This window comes from Colobus angolensis, unplaced genomic scaffold, assembly GCF_000951035.1.
Source record: "Colobus angolensis palliatus isolate OR3802 unplaced genomic scaffold, Cang.pa_1.0 Scaffold245, whole genome shotgun sequence".
Lineage (NCBI taxonomy): Eukaryota > Metazoa > Chordata > Mammalia > Primates > Cercopithecidae > Colobus > Colobus angolensis.
Window position 1 is genome coordinate 2,544,440 of NW_012115655.1, and position 20,141 is coordinate 2,564,580.

The 20,141-nt window shown below is 51.7% G+C and overlaps 1 protein-coding gene across 2 annotated transcripts; it reads left to right on the top strand.

Moving 5' to 3' along the window:
* The first annotated feature begins 183 nt into the window (after positions 1 to 183).
* On the top strand, positions 184 to 9,169 carry CHRD (chordin). Of its 2 annotated transcripts, XM_011945817.1 has the most exons (22): positions 184 to 324; positions 427 to 556; positions 688 to 816; positions 908 to 1,007; positions 1,122 to 1,209; positions 1,578 to 1,719; positions 1,823 to 1,963; positions 2,074 to 2,127; positions 2,205 to 2,352; positions 2,516 to 2,622; positions 2,728 to 2,847; positions 3,730 to 3,886; positions 4,211 to 4,431; positions 5,227 to 5,340; positions 5,680 to 5,943; positions 6,033 to 6,126; positions 6,239 to 6,295; positions 6,561 to 6,664; positions 7,118 to 7,220; positions 7,653 to 7,807; positions 7,929 to 8,031; positions 8,702 to 9,169. In XM_011945817.1, exons 9-22 carry the CDS (start codon positions 2,250 to 2,252, stop codon positions 8,755 to 8,757), a joined length of 1,758 nt encoding a protein of 585 aa, XP_011801207.1. In that variant the 5' UTR covers positions 184 to 324; positions 427 to 556; positions 688 to 816; positions 908 to 1,007; positions 1,122 to 1,209; positions 1,578 to 1,719; positions 1,823 to 1,963; positions 2,074 to 2,127; positions 2,205 to 2,249; the 3' UTR covers positions 8,758 to 9,169. The 2 variants fall into 2 exon arrangements, with proteins under 2 accessions (XP_011801207.1, XP_011801206.1); XM_011945816.1 differs by lacking the exon at positions 184 to 324 and having other exon boundaries at positions 419 to 556; positions 2,045 to 2,127; positions 7,933 to 8,031; positions 8,702 to 9,163.
* Positions 9,170 to 20,141: the final 10,972 nt, after the last annotated feature.

Consider the following 20,141-nt stretch of genomic DNA (forward strand, 5'->3'; position numbering starts at 1 on the left):
GTGAGTGCGCCCCGCGGCCGGCCCGGGCCCTGACTGGTGGGGAGCGCGAGTCGCGCGGACGTCGGAGTGCTGAGAAGGAGCCCAGTCGGCAGACGTTGGGGATATTTTTCTGGTGGAGGAAGGGGAATCAGCCCCTTCAAGTCTTAGGTGCTGTTACTGATCGCCCACTCTGTGTGAGGCTCTGTGCCAACTCCGTTTCGTTCCCAGCTCACCTAACTCCCATGGCAGCCTTGCTAGATAGCGAGAGTATTATTATCCCCATTTTCCAGACAGGGACCTTGAGGCCCAGAGAGACGAAGTAGCTTGTCTAGGGTCACGCAGATTGTAAGTGGCAGAGCTGGCTGACTCTGCGGGACATCCTTGCCTGGGGGTCTCATCAGTTGGCTTCTTGCGCTCACTTGGGTTTCCCGCCTTTTCCGGGAGCAGCCTCAGTGGGGTCGCCGTACCAGGGGCCCTGGCAGGGTCAGCTGCAAGAACATCAAACCAGAGTGTCCAACCTTGGCCTGTGGGCAGCCGCGCCAGCTGCCTGGACACTGCTGCCAGACCTGCCCCCAGGGTAAGGCTTGCTCCGCTCTGCGGGGAGGGAGGCAGGGCCAAGGTACTGGGTCCCGGGCCACTTGGATGGGGCTTCGGACTGGCCCTTCCCATGGCCCGCTGAAGCCCGTGTTCTTACCCCGCCCCCTGCAGAGCGTAGCAGTTCGGAGCGGCAGCCTAGCGGCCTGTCCTTCGAGTATCCGCGGGACCCGGAGCATCGCAGTTATAGCGACCGCGGGGAGCCAGGCGCTGAGGAGCGGGCCCGTGGTGACGGCCACACGGGTAGGGGGCTGGCGAACAGCGGGGTTGTGGTTGAGGCTGGGCCACCAAAGCAGCGTTTGACAGTGCTCAGGCCATCTTCCTCACGTCCCAGACTTCGTGGCGCTGCTGACAGGGCCGAGGTCGCAGGCGGTGGCACGAGCCCGAGTCTCGCTGCTGCGCTCTAGCCTCCGCTTCTCCATCTCCTACAGGCGGTGAGAAAGGGGAAAGAGCAAGGAGGGGTCAGCTGCTGGCCGGGAGGGAAACTGGGAGAGCTGGGAGGGGCTGCTTTTGGCTCAGTCTGGCCTCACCCGACCTCTCATTCCCAGGCTGGACCGCCCTACCAGGGTCCGCTTCTCAGACTCCAATGGCAGTGTCCTGTTTGAACACCCTGCAGCCCCCACCCAAGATGGCCTGGTGAGATGATGTCATTTATGAGCACTTGTCCAGTCTGGGCACTGTGCTGAGAGCATGCTCTGCATTGCCTCCAGTGGTCCTCACCACAGCCCAGTGGGAGGAAGGCACTGACATTATGATGACCATTTTACAGAAGGGGGAACTGAGGCTCAGTAGGAGAATGTGATTTGTTCAAGGTCACACAGCTAGTAAGTGGTGTAGCCAGGACTGGAACCCAAGCATCTGCCTCCGGGGTTCTTTCTTAAGCTTCCTAGGGCACCCTGGAGGTTCCTTTCCATATTCCTTTTTCATCAGGCCTGCCTGGACCTCCTAATTGGCCTAACCTGCACAGTGTCTGAGCGTAGGGCCTTCTTATCTCTCTGCTCCAGGTCTGTGGGGTGTGGCGAGCAGTGCCTCGGTTGTCTCTGCGGCTCCTTAGGGCAGAACAGCTGCATGTGGCACTTGTGACACTCACTCACCCTTCAGGTGAGGTCTGGGGGCCTCTCATCCGGCACCGGGCCCTGGCTGCAGGTAGGGAGCAAAGAGCCCTGGGCATGAAGTTCTGAGTTTTCTCTATCCCCCAGGAAAGGGGAGGGGGTGTTCTGACGGGCTCTCATCATCCTCCCTTCCCCAGAGACTTTCAGTGCCATCCTGACTCTAGAAGGCTCCCCAGAGCAGGGCATAGGGGGCATCACCCTGCTCACTCTCAGTGATACAGAGGACTCCTTGCATTTTTTGCTGCTCTTCCGAGGGCTGCTGGAACCCAGGAGTGGGGGTAAGTGGGATGGGGGCAAGACACGTGAGAAGGTTAGGGAGAGCGCCTGTCTCAGAAAGGCCCACATGTGTGGCCTTGCAGGACTAACCCAGGTTCCCTTGAGGCTCCAGATTCTACACCAGGGGCAGCTACTGCGAGAACTTCAGGCCAATGTCTCAGCACAGGTGAGCGGGGATCTGGCTCTTGCTGCCACCTGTCTTGGCCTCTTGCTATTGCCCATCACACCCTGCTCTGTCCCCAGGAACCAGGCTTTGCTGAGGTGCTGCCCAACCTAACAGTCCAGGAGATGGACTGGCTGGTGCTGGGGGAGCTGCAGATGGCCCTGGAGAGGGCAGGCAGACCAGGGCTGCGCATCAGTGGACACATTGCTGCCAGGAAGAGCTGCGACGGTGAGGTGGGGTGGGGAGGGCCTGGTGTCCTGGGCATGCACAACTGAGAGGCACAGACATGTGCCAGGAAAGGGGCCAGGGTGGGTATGGGAGAGACCCTGAGGACTGGGGGTGTAAGCAGCCATGGGGTAAGCCTAGCCTCACCTGTCTTGCCCCTCCATAGTCCTGCAAAGTGTCCTTTGTGGGGCTGATGTCCTGATCCCAGTCCAGACCGGTGCTGCCGGCTCGGCCAGCCTCACGCTGCTAGGAAATGGCTCCCTGATCTATCAGGTAAGAGCCAGGGGCTGCAGAAAGGTGGGGGAGGGGTGGAGTGGGCAGCAGGCCCCAGGCCTTTACTGCCCCTCCACTTTGCCCTCCTCCATCCCTGCCCATCAGGTGCAAGTGGTAGGGACAAACAGTGAGGTGGTGGCCATGACACTGGAGACCAAGCCTCAGCGGAGGGATCAGCGCACTGTCCTGTGCCACATGGCTGGACTCCAGCCCGGAGGACACATGGTGAGGCTCCAGGTTGCTTTACTCCAGGGCCCAGTGCATGGGCTGTGGGAAGCCAGGTTGGATAAGCAGGGATGTCCGTTATCATCCACTCACTCATGGATTCTCCCACTCATTTTTATTCATTTGACTTTTTTTTTTGAGATGGAGTCTTGCTCTGTCGCCTGGGCTGGAGTGCAGTGACATGATCTCAGCTCACTGCGACCTCTGCCTCCCGGGTTTAAGTGATTCTCTTGCCTCAGCCTCCCGAGTAGCTGGGACCACAGGCATGTGCCACCATGCCCAGCTAATTTCTGTATTTTTAGTAGAGATGGAGTTTCACCATGTTGGCCAGGATGGTCTCGATCTCTTGACTTGTGATCTGCCCGCCTCGGTCTCCCAAAGTGCTGGGATTACAGGTGTGTAGCCACCGCGCCCGGCCTGATTTGACATTTTTAGTGAGCCCCAGACTAGGGACTAGAGTACAAAGCAAATGAGATGTAGCCCCTGGGCTCAGCAAGTTCACAGTCAAATGGGAGGCATTGGACCCGGAGAACAGTGTCATAGGCGCATAGTAGTAATTGTAATGGCGATGGTTGCTACTTACAGGGTCTTTCTATGTGTTAGGTGCTGAATTGGTGGCCTTACATATTTTTTGACTTTCACAGTACACATTTTATAGATGAGGAAGTGAAGGCTTGGAGAAATTAAGTAACTCTTCAAGGTTGTTACATAGCTAAGAAGTAGCGGGGAGGGCCATGAAACTGGGCCTGCCAGGTCCTTATCCTGTGTTTCTGGTGTGTGGAAGTGTGTGTGGGTGGAGTGGGGGCACAAAATGACCCAAGGTTTCAGAACCTTGGGCTCGTGTGATAGCTGAGGAAGACCTGTCCTCCCCTGCCCCCCCAGGCCGTGGGTATCTGCCTTGGGCTGGGTGCCCGAGGGACTCATATGCTGCTGCAGAACGAGCTCTTCTTGAACGTGGGCACCAAGGACTTCCCAGATGGAGAGCTTCGGGGGCACGTGGCTGCCTTGCCCTACAGTGGGCATAGCGCCCGCCATGACAGTGAGTGTCCTTAGGGGTCTATCGGCCCTTTGGTTTCCTAGAACATTTGAGGGATGGTGGCAGACAGCCAGAGCCTGGTGTGTCTTTCTTCAGATGCCTTTCCGGTTGCCATCTGAAGGTGGGGACATATAGGGTGGCCCTGCTGGCAGACTCTTCCTGTTGCCGAGGTGCAAGGGTCTAAAACTTGCTGCTCTCCAGACCCTGGACCTATGGACAGTGTCTAACAGCTCCTGGAATGTGTGTTGGGGAGCTGGGGAATGCTGGGTTTGAGGGCTTGCTGTAGGCCACCTTCTCACCTGTCATCTCTCCTCTGTCTGGACCCAGGGCTGCCCGTGCCCCTAGCAGGAGCCCTGGTGCTACCCCCTGTGAAGAGCCAGGCAGCAGGGCATGCTTGGCTTTCCCTGGATACCCACTGTCACCTGCACTATGAAGTGCTGCTGGCTGGGCTTGGTGGCTCAGAACAAGGCACTGTCACTGCCCACCTTCTTGGGCCTCCTGGAACGCCAGGGCCTCGGCGGCTGCTGAAGGGATTCTATGGTCCAGAGGTAAGGATGTGATGGTAGGCGGCAGCTTGGAACATTTCTGCGTTTTAGCTTGAAGGGCTGTGTGGGCCTATGGTGGGGGAAGCAGAGAGCAGGCAGCCTGGTATAGAAGAACTGGTGTAAATAAAATAAATTAAACAGTGATTTGTAGGCTGGGTGCAGTGGCTTATGCCTGTAATCCCAACACTTTGGGAGGCCAGGCAGGTGGGTCACCTGAGGTAGGAAGCTCAAGACCAGCCTGGCCAACACGGAGAAACCCCATCTCTACTAAAAATACAAAAGTAGCCAGGCGTGGTGGTGCATGCCTGTAATCCCAGCAACTCCGGAGGCTGAGGCAGGAGAATTGCTTGAATCCAGGAGGCGGAGTTTGCAGTGAGCTGAGATTGCGCCATTGCACTCCAGCCTGGGCAACAAGAGCAAAACTCCGTCTCCAAAAAAAAAAAAAAAAGCTGGCATGGGCTTGGGAGTCAGATAGACCTGGGCATGACTCTGACTCAGCTTTTTATTATTCATTCTCCTGTCTATGTCTTTCTTTGGTGGGGTATCTTGGATAGTATGTAATATCCTGGACCTCAGCGGGGTAGGTGGGATGGACTAAGCCCTTCAAGTGGGGTGAGTTCTCATGGACTTGGAGTCAGAGAGACCTGGCTTCCAAGCTCCATACTATTGCCAATGGGTTTTGCTACCCTGAAGACTTTATTGGACCTCCCTGGCTCTCAGTTTCTTCATCTGTGACTTGGGGAAGTAGGCTCAGCCCTAAAGTGCCTTATTCCCATCCATTATCCTGTCTCTGTGCAGGCCCAGGGCGTGGTGAAGGACCTGGAGCCGGAGCTCCTGCGGCACCTGGCAAAAGGCGTGGCCTCCCTGCTGATCGCCACCAAGGGTAGCCCCAGAGGGGAGCTCCGAGGGCAGGTAGGTGGGGAGTGTGGACAGTGGGGGCAGTGGGGAGGGTGCAGAGTTGGGGTGGCACTGTGTGCCCTTGTACTAGTCACTTGCTGTCTCTGAGTCCTGGGGGGTAGTCATATCACACCTCCTGGCTGGTGGGGAGGATGAAGACAGACAAGCTACATGAGGAGGCTGGCAGCCCAGCACCCTATTCCTGGCAGCTGGGATGATTGTGGAGCGAATGGCATCCTCCTGGGCCACTGCAGCACTCAGGGGGCCGAGGTGTCTCCTGTTGGCTGGCCGGCTGCTGCTGGTAAAGACGCGAGGGGGAGCCCCAGCGCCACCTCAATTGGCCTCTCTTCCCAGGTGCACATTGCCAACCAATGTGAGGTGGGCGGACTGCGCCTGGGGGCGGCCGGGGTCGAGGGGGTGCGGGAGCCAGGGGCTCCAGATACAGCCGCTGCTGCGCCACCTGTGGTACCTGGTCCCCCGGCCCTAGCACCTGCCAAACCTGGTGGTCCTGGGCGGCCCCGAGACCCCAACACATGCTTCTTCGAGGGGCAGCAGCGCCCCCACGGGGCTCGCTGGGCACCCAACTACGACCCGCTCTGCTCACTCTGCACCTGCCAGGTAGGAGGTCCTGGAAGGGCATATTGGGTCCTGGGATCTGGGGCAAGGGGCCTGGACTCTCCCGTCAATGCCTCTGTCCCTCTCTGCAGAGACGAACGGTGATCTGTGACCCGGTGGTGTGCCCACCACCCAGCTGCCCACACCCGGTGCAGGCTCCCGATCAGTGCTGCCCCGTTTGCCCTGGTGAGTTCCCTGCAGGGGAGTGGAGGGAGGAGTCAGTCCAGTGTGGACCGGTCCTTTGGGGAGGGAAGGAGGTTGGTCACCCTCTGCTTTCACCATTTCTTTGGCTCCACAGAGAAACAAGATGTCAGAGACCTGCCAGGGCTGCCGAGGAGCCGGGACCCAGGAGAGGGTGAGCTGGAAGGGTGCGTGCAGGGTGGGAGGCCCCAGAGGAGCCATTAGGTTGAACCAGGAAGGGGACAAGAAGGGGAGAGTATATAGGGGGTGGCCTGAGGGGCACAGATTCCAAGCAATGCCTGACAGGACTCATTAGTGTTACTGGCCCCCAAATGGGCCCTTGTCTTAGGCCCATGTGGGCTGGCCTGAGGCTCAAGCCTTGGTTGTGGGCCCAGCTGATGAGTTCATACTAACGGCCGCTGGGCCCTGTTCCCCACCAGGCTGCTATTTTGATGGTGACCGGAGCTGGCGGGCAGCGGGTACGCGGTGGCACCCCGTTGTGCCCCCCTTTGGCTTAATTAAGTGTGCTGTCTGCACCTGCAAGGTATGGCCACCCAATCTTCTCTGGTGCCATAACCCAGCGGGGTCTGCAGAGATGGGGAGGGGCTGCCAGGTGAGGAAGGCCCGTCCTTGCTGAGGAGGGCTCAAGGATCAAACCGATATGAGAAAAGGCCCTTGCGCTCTGAGAGTTGGCTTCCTGTGGGAAAGGGAACAGGGCTGACCTGGGTGTGGGTTCTGGCTCTGCCAGCTAACTAGTGCCGATGACCCTAGGCACCTTCTGTCCTTGAGTCTCACTTTCCTCTCCTGTAAGCAGATATGATGGCAACTACCTTGCAGGGTTCCGATGAGAAGCTGAGTTTAGGTCTATAAAGCAAGCCCGGGCCTCTGAGTAAAAGGCCACAGAGAGACTGCATCTGAGGTGTGGAATAGGAGAGGGAGCAGGCAGGAGGTTTATGTGCCCCCTGCCTGACACTCCTTGCTTAATGGATCCCTACAGGGGGGCACTGGAGAGGTGCACTGTGAGAAGGTGCAGTGTCCCCGGCTGGCCTGTGCCCAGCCTGTCCGTGTCAACCCCACCGACTGCTGCAAACAGTGTCCAGGTGAGAGAGGTGACTGGGCACTGAGGCCTCACCTCAGGGTTGAGGCAGGTCTAGTCCTGGATGAGGGGAAGGGTGCTCAGCTAATTGAGCATTTACTGAGCACTGCTGTGTGTCTTACCTGGAGCCAGGATTCTAAATGGTGCGGAAAGAATGTGATATTCTAGTGGGGTATGATGGGTTCTGGTTCCTGCTCCATCTATCCATCCATCCACCCATCGATGCATCCATCCATCCATCCATCCATCCATCCATCCATCCATCCATCCATCCATCCATCCATCCCTTGATCTGTCCATTCATCTGTCCACCCACCAATCCAAATTTATCACCTACTGAGTGCCAGAAACTGCTAGGTGCTGGGGATTCAAAAAGAATACTCAAAAAACCAGGTTGGTCCTCCTGAGCTGACCCTTTGTCTTTCCCTCTCAACAGTGGGGTCGGGGGTCCACCCCCAGCTGGGGGACCCCATGCAGGCTGATGGGCCCCGGGGCTGCCGTTTTGCTGGGCAGTGGTTCCCAGAGAGTCAGAGCTGGCACCCATCAGTGCCCCCTTTTGGAGAGATGAGCTGTATCACCTGCAGGTGTGGGGTAAGTGGGGAGCCTGGTCTGGAGTAGGGAGGCCTTCCCAGGGAAGTCCCTGAAGAAGCTGAAGGCCACTGTGTCCCAGTGCCTCTGGGGGACCCTCAGTGTCTGCTCTGTCTTGTACCAGGCAGGGGTGCCTCACTGTGAGCGGGATGACTGTTCACTGCCACTGTCCTGCAGCCCGGGGAAGGAGAGTCGATGCTGTTCCCGCTGCACAGCCCGCCGGCGGCGTAAGTGAGGGAGTCCAGGGTCAGCAGCTGTGAGTGGAGGGCTGACCTGCCCGTGGGACTCCTGATCAGGGAATGGAGCTTTCAGTGTGTGCAGCAACAGTGCAGCCTGCCTCACAAGTGCCATTCCAATCCACCCTTACAGCAACCTGGTGGAATTGTTATTTACGACCATTTCTTTACAAATAAGATTTCTGAAGCTCAGAGGAATTAAGCAACAAGATGCAGGTCACCCAGCTGTGTGCACTGACCTGTTTAGAAAATGCTGGCCTTGGCCGGGCGCGGTGGCTCAAGCCTGTAATCCCAGCACTTTGGGAGGCCGAGACGGGTGGATCACGAGGTCAGGAGATCGAGACCATCCTGGCTAACACGGTGAAACCCCGTCTCTACTAAAAAAATACAAAAAATTAGCCAGGTGAGATGGCGGGCACCTGTAGTCCCAGCTACTCGGGAGGCTGAGGCAGGAGAATGGCGTGAACCCAGGAGGCGGAGCTTGCAGTGAGCCGAGATTGCGCCACTGCACTCCAGCCTGGGCGACAGAGCGAGACTCCGTCTCAAAAAAAAAAAAGAAAATGCTGGCCTTTCTGGGACCAAGGCAGGGATGCTTTGCCCTGCCCTCCATGCCTCTCTGTGCCTCTCCCCTCCTCCGACATTCCCTCCCTTCTGTCTCCAGCAGCCCCAGAGACCAGGACTGATCCAGAGCTGGAGAAAGAAGCCGAAGGCTCTTAGAGAACAGCCAGAGGGCCACATGACCAAGAGGATGGGGCCTCAGCTGGGGAAGGGGTGGCATCGAGGACCTTCTTGCATTCTCCTGTGGGAAACCCAGTGCCTTTGTTCCTCTGTCCTGCCTCTACTCCCACCCCCGCTACCTCTGGGAACCACAGCTCCACAAGGGGGAGAGGCAGCTGGGCCAGACCGAGGTCACAGCCACTCCAAATCCTACCCTGCCACCCTCAGCCTCTGTCCTGGAAGCCCCACCCCTTTCCTTCTGTATATAATGTCACTAGCTTGTTGGGATTTTTAATTTATCCTCACTCAGCACCAAGGGCCCCGACACTCCACTCCTGATGCCCCTGAGCTGAGCAGAGTCATTATTGGAGAGTTTTGTATTTATTAAAACATTTCTTTTTCAGTCTTTGGGCATGAGGTTGGCTCTTTGCGGCCAGGAACCTGAGTGGGGCCTGGTGGAGAAGGGGCAGAGAGTAGGAGGTGAGAGAGAGGAGCTCTGACCCTTGGGGAGCAGAAAGAGACCCGGAGATGCAGAGGATAGTGTGGCAGTTGGCTGACACACCTGGGTTCCACAGATGCTCCTTGAGATAGTCTAGAGACTCAAGAATTTAGGGAAGTAGAAGCAGGATTTGACTCAAGTTTACTTTCCCACATCGCTGGCATGTTTGCTAACTTCATGTTTGAAGTTGCTCCAGAGAGAATCAAAAGTGTTACCAGCCTCTTTCTCTCTCCCTCCCTCCCTCCCTCCCTGCCTCCTTCCCTCCCTCCCTCCCTCCCTCCCTCCCACCCTCCCTTCCTCCCTCCCTCCCTCCTTCCCTTCCCTTCCCTCACACCAGTGGGGTCTTGCTATGTTGCCCAGGATGATCTTGAACTCCTAGCCTCAAGTGATCCTCCTGCCTTGGTCTCCCAAAGTGTTGGGATTACAGGCATGAGTCACTACACCCAGCCCAGCCTCTACCTTCTTTGTCTAAAGTGAGGCAAACACTTTCCTGTTTTTTTCCTGGAAACTTGTGTTCTGGACCAGTTCTGGGGCAAACTGGGGTCAGAGTGGATTGGAATCAGCTCTGGTCCAGCTTTTGGTTGCGCTTACGTTGAGACCAAAGTATGTGGAGAATAAGACAAGACCCTCCTGCCCTGTTACCCTCTTCTCTCTCCCCTCCCTCATTCCTACCATCAAGACTCAGGCATTCTGACAAGCTCTAGGAAATGAGGGTATCAGAAAAGAAATCTAACAATTGTATGTAGCTGCAGATCCATCTTTCATATAAACAATGTGGAGTCAAATGAATCTGGGATTTTATAATCTGGCAGGGCAGGGGAAAGGGAAATCATAGCTTCCTTATAGAGTGTTAGGCATGCTGTGTGTGGTTAAGAAGTTATTGTCTTAGCCCACTGAAGCATCGAGTTCCAATTCTGCTGTTAACTAGCTGAGTTATTTAACTTTCATGAACCCCTGTTTCCCTTTTATAAAACACATGCTATCCTCTTCACAGGATTCAATCAGAACACGTGCATTACACAGCTCAGGGCCTGGCACGTATTTGCTGCAAAAGGCACTCTCCCTGAGGTGGGATTTGTGGGGCTGGTTTGGAATGAAGGCGGGGGAGAACCGCAGGGAGGAGAGTGGCCATGGGCTTCAGTTGCATTTGGCAACTGATATCCTGCTGAATGCTTAGGGGAGAGGAGGGGCTGGACTGAGGATGCAGGGATGATAAAGATGGGGATAACAACTTGGGCCAGAGCCCTGACTCTTAATAGGAGGATCGTGAGGGCCAGATAGGGATGCAAAAGCAGCAGTATTCAGCACGGGGTTAAGTGTGGGAGTGAGGCACCAGTTGTGGTATGATGAAGGTTTGGCCCAGAAATAGTGCACTGACAGTGTTGTCCTCCTTGGTGAGGAACTTTGGTGGGAAGAAGGGTTGGAAAGGGAAATTTTGATCCTTGGATTTAACCCGAGTTTGTTACTGATGGTCACAACACTAGGGGAAGGATAGAGGCAGGTGAGTCACTGTAGGATGGCTCGTTGGGCTCCACCGAGCTGGAACCATAGGCACCAGGAGGGATTCCAAGCAGGCCTCAGTGCATGTGAGTGAACCAATGAGCAGGCGATGGGGCCAGGCAGAGCCCTGTCCTCTTTAGACAAAAACCGTTGAAACACCTTTCCTATCCTAGCCTGTGTTCCAACCAAAGCTGGCCAGTCTCCAGGCCCTGCCTGAGCCCCAGGGAAGTGGGTGACTCAGAAGGGCCAGCCCTGTGCAGTGTGTGAGGAACTTTATTTCAGACCTGTTGGAAGCCCTGATGTTCAGAGACCTCAAGAACATCATTCATTTTTCCCATCCATTCAATGCCCATTCAATGCCCATCCATTCAGTGCCCTATCCATTCCCCTCAGGCAACTGCACATCGGTCAGACAACCTTTCCCTTTCCAGAAAACCAAACCAAAAACCCTACAACAGCAGCAAAATCCAAGCAGAGGCCCATTTTCTTGGGTTTAGTATTTCAGGGTCTCAAAATGGTTACCCGTAGTATTTAAAATTTGATCTCTCACCCTGGGGTCAGTCAGGCCTTCTACATTGCACAGGGTTTGACTCGACCACCGAGCTTCTCCAGCAGGGATGGTTCTGATACACCATTTTTTGAAGAGAAAACTCCTTCATGTGCAGTAATCCACTTTGCCAAGTTCTCCTTGTGCGACCACCTCTTAGGCATTCCCTAGTGACACTCTGCCCACTTTCAGTATACCAAATCCAGATTGTGCTAAGGTAGGTGATGAACAGAGACCAGTTTGGAGCTATGGCATGGTGGTGCTGCTGGCAGCCATCAGTTCACGTTTGTCTGTGTCACCAGGGCAGGGTCTGTGCAATGACTTAAGAACAATAGTTTTCAAATCTTGGCCATGGATATGTGAAATTGTCACAGGGCAGAGGGACAGATGGGAGTTCCAGGGACCTCCTGGGAGTGGGGAGAGCCGAGGCAGGCGGATCACCTGAGGTCAGGAGTTCAAGACGAGCCTGTCAACATGATGAAACCCCGTCTCTACTAAAAATACAAAAAGTTAGCCAGGCGTGGTGGTGGATGCCTGTAATCCCAGCTACTCAGGAGGCCGAGCCAGGAGAATCGCTTGAACCCGGGAGGCGGAGTTTGCAGTGAGCTGAGATCATGCCATTGCACTCCAGCCTGGGTGACAAGAGCGAGACTCTGTCTCAAAACAAACAAACAAAAAAACAAAAAAACCCAGCAAAACTAGCAGATATGTTCCTTGCTAGTCATGACCCATGGTCATAAGATGTTTACGGCTCAAGAAACAGCTTCACAATGCCTGCAAAGACAAACTCCTATGACAGCAGAATGTCCTGATGTCCCCATATCACATAACAATGTATGCTTTCATGATGGTTATAGGCAGGCTTTGATGCACTTACGCACTAAAATGCCAAGGATAGTTTTCTTTAAATCAGCAACACAATAAATGTCATGCTGTCAGCCTCCCACATGTAGACACAGCTTAGCTTTTACATGGATAAGAACCCTATATAAGAAAACCTTAGGCCAGGTGCAGTGGCTCACACCTGTAATCCTAGCACTTTGGGAGGCCCAGACGAGTAGATCACTTGAGGTCAGTAGTTTTAGACCAGCCTGGCCAACATGGTGAAACCCCATCTCTACTAAAAATATAAAAATTAACCCGGCATGGTGGCGCACGCCTGGAATCCCAGCTACTCTGGAGGCTGAGGCAGGAGAATCACTTGAACTTGAGAGGCAAAAGTTGCAGTGAGCCATGACTGTGGTCATTGCCCTCCAGCCTGGGTGACAAGAGCAAAACTTCGTCCAACAAAACAAAACAAAACAAAACAAAACAAAAAACAAACAAACAAAAAACCTTAGAAGAGGCGTTCCTCCTCTTGCTTTCTGAAGACACTCTACGCTGAAACAGTAGCTTTCAGTGAACGATCTCTTCTCACCGCACTCTGCGATTTGCCTTGAATTCCTTTATGTGCAAGATCCAATAACCCTCTCTTGCGGTCTGGATGAGGACCCCTTTTTTTGGCAACACTTCTGACGCAACAAAAGTGGCAGAAAGGAGAGGTCTTATCGTGTAATAACATTAAGGCAAAGAAGGATTTCTCTGGGCATGCTGAAAGAGACACAGTTTTGCTTGTCAAATATTAGGTAGTCATAGATGATGTATGACGAAAAAAGCCTGTGTGTACGGAATGCCTACATAGAGGATATTAGGGAATGCTGGAAATACATTGTTAGGGATGACAAAAGGGGAGGACTTATTAGAGATTGTGGAATGACTGTGCTGCTCTGAGAATGGAGCTTACAACATTGTTTGACTTTGATACATTTTCACGTACAAAGGGAGCTGCCAGAATTATTTTTGCTCATCATAAAAATAAATCGTTGTTAGCAATTATGGTAATATACAAATATGTGAGAAGGAAAGAAAAATCCACCTATTATTCCAACTCCTGGATAGCCAACCACTCTTGAAAAAAGATTACTGATGGCTGGGTGCGGTGGTTCACGCCTGTAATCCTAGCACTTTGCAGGGCTGAGGCAGATGGATCACCTGAGGTCAGGAGTTCGACACCAGCCTGGCCATCATGGTGAAACCCCATCTCTACTAAAAATACAAAAATTAGCCAGGCGTGGTGGTTCGTGCCTGTAATCCCAGCTACTCGGGAGGCTGGGGCAGGAGAATCATTTGAACACTGGAGGCAGAAGTTGCAGTGAGCCAAGATCGTGTGATTGTACTCCAGCCTGGGGGACAGAGCGAGACTCCATCTCAAAAAAAAAAAAAAAAAATCACTCAGTATTTTTCTAAGTTTTAGTTAGTGAAAACTTCATTACTCAGCTTTGGCCCCACTCCCACTCCCATGCCAAGTTCTACCCCTACATTGCCTTCTGCAGTGCCTTGATCCTCACCTGGGAAGGGCTGTGATGTCCCAACACAGGGTATTTGTGCGATAGCTTCAGGAGCAGGAGTGCACTTCTTTCTGCACAAATAAGGAAAGCTATGGAGTGCATTTAAGGGAAATCTGACCTTTTGCATTGAGAATAGCCAGGGAGGTACAAAAACAAAAAGTTTGAAAAAAATCTTCCCTAGCTTAGAGAATTGGGCAAATTTTCTGCAAATTGCCTAGAGCTCCCTCAGGGGAATCCACGCTTCTCAGCTGATGGGTGTTGAGCAGCAGAGATTGGCCAGGACTCCCGCCGTTCGTTGGGAGGAGTCATTCACAGTTTTTTCTTGCCACTTGCCTTGGCTGGGCTGGCTCAGCCTCTTTTGAAGCCTCCGCTTTTGGAGTTCACCATGCTCCACTGAGGTGCCAGGCCTACTGTGGGGACAGAGACTCCTCACTCTCTCATTTGTGCAGTGGGACAAGCCGGGGGCACAGATAGAGGCAGCCTATGTCAGTGTAAGGGATGCTGCCTGACAGGCATCGAACTGGATACTTCTCCATGCAGGGGCAGAAAGGCTGCTGTTGAGGTCCTGGGAAGACATCTCCATCAAGTACATGTGCTTCCAGCCCAGCAGCTGGCGGGTCTCATGAGCCTGCCTGGCAAAGAGGCCTGTGAGACTGGAGCAGGTGGCCATGGCTGTGACCTTTCACACTCATAGTAAGAACACCCTGGAGATCACAGGCAAAGCTGGCTGGTACTGCCTGTCTTCCTGGTGGCCTGGCAGCTTTTAACATGGTGGCCTGGGTCCCTGACCAGTCCCCACTCTGAGGGAAGGTGGGGAAGAAGGAGGGAAGCCAGGGGCATTCTCCCCAACACTAATATAAAAAAAAGAAAGGACTTGTCCTTTAGGAAGGAAAAAAAAGAAAGGAAAACAAACAAACAAGAATTTGTCCTTTAAAACCTGAACATTTTGTGGTCTTTTCTGCCTTCTATAGGGTAGCAGTAGAGACATATTCTTTTTTTTTTTTGAGATGGAGTTTGGCTCTTGTTGCCCAGGCTGGAGCGCAATGTTACCAATGTCTTGCATATAAGAAAAAAACCTTTTAAGAACAGGGATATCTAAGATCCAAGTTTAAGTTGTTTGCATTGTTGTGATATAGACCAGTGTTTTTCTTTTTCTTTGTATTATTTTTATTTTTGAAATAGAGATGGGGAGTCTCACTATGTTGCCCAGGCTGGTCTTGAATTCCTAGCCTCAAGTGATCCTCCCACCTCAACCTCCTAAAAATGCTGGGATTTCAGGTGTGAGCCACTGCACACATGGCCTAGACCAGTGCTTTTCAAGCATTCATGTGCATGTGAATCATCTGGGAGTCTTGTTGAAATGCAGATCAGAAATGTTGATCAGAAGGTCTGGGGCGAGGCCTGGGATGCTGCCTTGCTGACAAGCTGCCAGGTGATGCTGCTGCTGTTGGTGCAGGAACACATTACGAGTAACAAGGATGTGGGCAGTCTATTACCTGACATTTTTAGCAAAATCTGCCATACTACAAAGCTTCATATAAGTGTATTCGCTCAACTAATATTTACTGTATTTACTGAGCATCTTCTTTTGTCAAGTAGTGTCTTTTTTCTTTTTTTTTTTTTTTTCAGACGGAGTTTCGCTCTTGTTTCCCAGGCTGGAGTGCAGTGGCGTGATCTCAGCTCACTGCAACCTCCGCCTCCTGGGTACAAGTGATTCTCCTGCCTCAGCCTCCCAAGTAGCTGGGATTACAGGCAATGTGCCACCATGTCTGGCTAATTTTGTATTTTCAGTAGAGACGGGGTTTCTCTCTGTTGGTCAGGCTGGTCTTGAACTCTCGACCTCGGGTGATCCACCCGCCTCAGCCTCCGAAAGTGCTGGGATTCCAGGCGTGAGCCACCACGCCCGGCCTGTCAGGTACTGTCTTAAGCACTGGGGGTTCGGCAGTGAATTAAACCAACAAAAATCCCCGCTCATGTGGAGTTTATAGTCTAGTGGGGAAGACAGTTAATAAATATAATGAACAAGTCAGTTATATAGTGTGCCAGAAGAAGATAGTGCTATAGAAAAAATAAAGCAGGAGGAGAACTGGGAATTCCAGAGGGAGAAGATCCGATTGCAATTTTATTTTATTTGCATTTTGTTTGTTTTACTTTTTGTTTTTTTAAATTGTCTTTTTAGTTGGGTTTGGAGGCTCACTCCTGTAATCCCAGCACTTTGGGAGGCCGAGACAGGCGGATCACTTGAGGTCAGGAGTTCGAGACCAGCCTGGCCAACATGGTGAAACCTCATCTCTACTAGAAGTACAAAAATTAGCTGGGTATGGTGGTGCACACCTGTAATCCCAGCTACTTAAGAGGGTGAGGCAGGAGAATTGATTGAACCCAGGAGGTGGAGGTTGCAGTAAGCAGAGATCACAGCACTGAACTCCAGCCTGGGTGACAAGGTGAGACTCCATCTCAAAACAAAACAAAACAAAATATATATTATTTATTTATTTATTTTTGTCTTTGTTTTTTTCTGGTTGAAATTTTAAAAGGGCTAGTCAGAGAATGCCCCACTGAGGTGACATGGAACTAAAGCCATGGGGATATACAATACTTTTTAAAAATTCATGAACGTGACTAAGCTCCTTGTCAGGAGAAATGAAGGGAAGAGATCTGCCATAATGGTGAGATTCATGTGAAATCAATCGGTTGGTAAATATCACAGTAGGAGAAGATCCTGGATATTGGGGTGAGAACTGGACCTCTACAAAAATAGAGGATAAAATCCTGATTCAATTACATTTAAATCTCAAAGGACATAGTGTTTCCTCTAACATTTAAATGGTATACTATGTAAAGATGAAATATGACCAGAGTGAGCATTAAAGCAATAGCTACTACCTGGTACAATGAGGTCACATCCATTCACGGGTCAGTTATGCTTGCACAAGTTTGCTTACAAGATGCAACCCACCCAGGCATTTGCCAGTCTGGAAAAGGAGAAGAAGGGAGGGGGATCTACTCAGGACTAGGAAGGGACCCTATCCTAAAATCTCCACTCAGGAAGAGTTGCAATTTAAGCACATATTTTGTGGTCGGAAATATAAGAGGCCAAAATGCCACATGAAGCATAAACTGGTGTCCCGGTTGGCAGACAAGGGAGGCTGGAGTGTGAAAATCTCACTGAATGCCACCTAAAGAAGCACTGGGCCAGAAAACACAAAGAAGCTCCTGGAAGCTCTGAGGCAAGGGGTGAATGTGAAAGAAGGGGAACAGCTGGGCGCTGTGGCTCACACCTGTAATCCCAGCACTTTGGGAGGGTGAGGCAGGTGGATCATGAGGTCAGGAGTTGAAGACCAGCCTGGCCAACATGGTGAAACCCTGTCTCTACTAAAAATAAAAAAATTAGCCGGGCATGGTGGCATGCACCCGTAGTCCCAGCTACTCAGGAGGCTGAGGCAGAAGAATCTCTTGAACCTGGGAGGTGGAGGTTGCAGTGAGCCGAGATCATGCCACTGCATTCCAGCCTGGGCAACAGAGCAAGACTTAGTCTTAAAAAATAAATAAAGTAAAATAAAATAAAATAAAATAAAGAAGGGGAATAAAGGAAAGGTGGTGGTGAGGGGAGATACCCAGTGGACCATCTTGGAAGGGGAGGCTCCAGATACTGGAGGACAAAAGATGCCTCATTCTCCCCCAGTAGCTCCAGCAGCTGGAACCAGCCCAGCCCGTTTTTCCTCCCAGGGGAGTAGGGGCTCACCTGTGGAGAGGCCCAACACCCTTCCTTCTGATACCCACCAACCCAGGTCCGAGGACGTCTAAACCAGATTTATAACACTTTCAGGACCCCATCACCCATCCCTTTGGCAAAAATATGACTGCACCTGCTGGCTGATGCTTGAAATTCCTTCAGTAGAAGTTTTTTCTTCTCAAATTGGAAGATAAGAGTTTTAAAATGCTAATGACTAGTTAAGATATTAGGTCATCTGTTAAAGTATAATCTATCAGTCAACAAACGTGAATGATTATTGTCAGATCCCACTGCTTTTTTTTTCTTTTTTTTGAGACAGAGTCTGGCTCTGTCTCCTAGGCTGGAATGTAGTGGCACGATCCTGGCTCACTGCTACCTCCGCCTCCCAGGTTCAAGCAATTCTCCTGCCTCTGCCTCCCAAGTAGGTGGGATTACAGGCGCATGCCACCACACCCAGCTAACTTTTGTATGTTTTAAGTAGAGACGGGGTTTTGCCATGTTGGCCAGGCTGGTCTCAAACTCCTGACCTCAGGTGATCCGCCTGCCTTAGCCTTCCAAAGTGCTGGGGCTCACAGGCATGAGCCACCGTGCCTGGCCCCCATTGCTTTTTTTTTTTGGAGACGGAGTCTCACTCCATCACCGAGGCTGGAGTGCAGTGGCGTGATCTTGGCTCAGTGCAAACTCTGCCTCTGGGGTTCAAGCAATTCTGCTTCAGCCTCCCGAGTAGCTGGGACTGCAGGCACCCGCCACCATGCCTGGCTAACGTTCTGTATTTTAGTAGAGATGAAGTTTCACCGTTTTGCCCAGGCTGGGCAAACTCCTGAGCTCCGGCAGTCCACCCGCGTTGGCCTCCTAAAGTGCTAGGATTGCAAGCATGAGCCACCGTGCATATGGTGGATGGGTTTTTGGTAAGAGGGAGGGTTAGAGAAAGGGATGGATAACTGAAGGGTAAGGAGGTAGGGGTATGGGGACTTCACAGCCAGCAGGAACATTTACAGCGGCTGGGCTGTTTATCTTCAACAGCTCCACAGAGGAATAGTCGCTGTGCGGGGAGGGATTTCTGTCCTGAACATCTGTGTGCTCACCCAGCTTAGTGGGAACTCTGCCACTCAGACATATGATTCACATCAACTGTGTTTTTCATGAGTTTTTAGAGACTTTCTTTTTTTTTTTTTTTTAAGCAAGGCTGACATCATTATGAAATAACTTTTTTTTCTCATAGGTTCCAGCCAAGGTACCACTGGAAATGGCACCAGGGAAGAACTTCAAAAGAAGGTTTTTTTTCCCCTCCTCTCCTCCACAAATAGGTGAATGAGGAGACTCCCTGACATGGCTGAAATAAAAAATTATAGTGCTTCATTTTTGACTGATTGTAGATGTGACAATTCTCCATTGAAAAAGTTTCAGAAAACAGAAAAGTATAAACTGAAGAAAATTTAATTACTTAATAAAATTAGAACTGAAATTCAGAATGAGCCTAATTTACCTTTGATTTTTTTCCTGTCTTTTTATCCTGAACATTATGATGCCATGATTTATTTCAAAATTTCAGATGGTATTTTTAGTGAATCATGCTTTTTAATTATAAAAATGTTTCCTTGAAGTAAAAAATTTTGGTTAAAAAAATCAAACAACAAAACAAACTAGGAAAAATTCTTTGTGAAGAATATAGAGTTTTTTTTGAAGTTCTTCTTTCTGTGTGTTTTGTTGAGTTTGCCTTGTGTTTATAGTTTTATATATCTTTTCCTTGCTTGGCTCTATGACCGCACACATAAGTTTTGCCATAGATTAAGAGAAACGATGCTAGGCCGGGCACAGTGGCTCAATCCTATAATCCCAGCACTTTGGGAGTCTGAGGAGGGTGGATCACTTGAGGTCAGGAATTCAAGACCAGCCTGGCCAACATGACCCTGTCTCTACTGAAAATACAAAAATTAGTGGGGCGTGGTGGCAGGTGCCTATAATCCCAGCTACTTGGGAGGTTGAAGCAGGAGAATAGCTTGAAACCGGGAGGCAGAGGTTGCAGTGAGCTGAGATTGCACCACTGCACTCTGGGGTGACAGGGTGAGACTCTTTCTCAAAAAAAAAAAAAAAGAGAGAAACAATGCCAGGTGGCTGCTCTCTTTGCACATCTGGATGAAGACCCAGAGGCTGGGGTGACACTGAAACTCCCCAGCCTGAGCCCCAGCCAGCTGATGGCAAAGCAGATACTTCGCAACTGTGCCTTGGTGAGAAGTGAGTTTGGACACTCCAAATGAACCGCAGTTGGGAGCAGCTCCCAGCTCCAGCTCCAGCTCCCTGTTCACTTTCCAAGAGGTGGCAATAGCCAGAAGAAGTCTGAGATGCGACTCCCAGGGAGGAGGGGTTGCCCCGAGGATCAGTCCAAAGTTGCTACAAGGCCAGACGCCCTCTGTCCACATATCTGTGGTTACCTTAAGAGTTTGCAATGTGTGTATTCATTTTGGTTGCCAAGAGGACTCAGCTGAGTAGATGTGGGCTCTGTAGACTGATGTTTTGTGAGAAGAAGGGAGGCAGGGAAATGTACTTTGCTAGTGACTTGGTTCTTGACCACCATCACCTCAGTTTTGTGATGACTTCCCAGAAATATGGCCAGCCTTGAACTGACAGCAGTTTAGTAGAGTGGTATGAACTGAGAATGACACTTGTTAGCTGTGTGACTTTGGCAAGTCATTTGCCATGCCTGAGCCTCAGTTT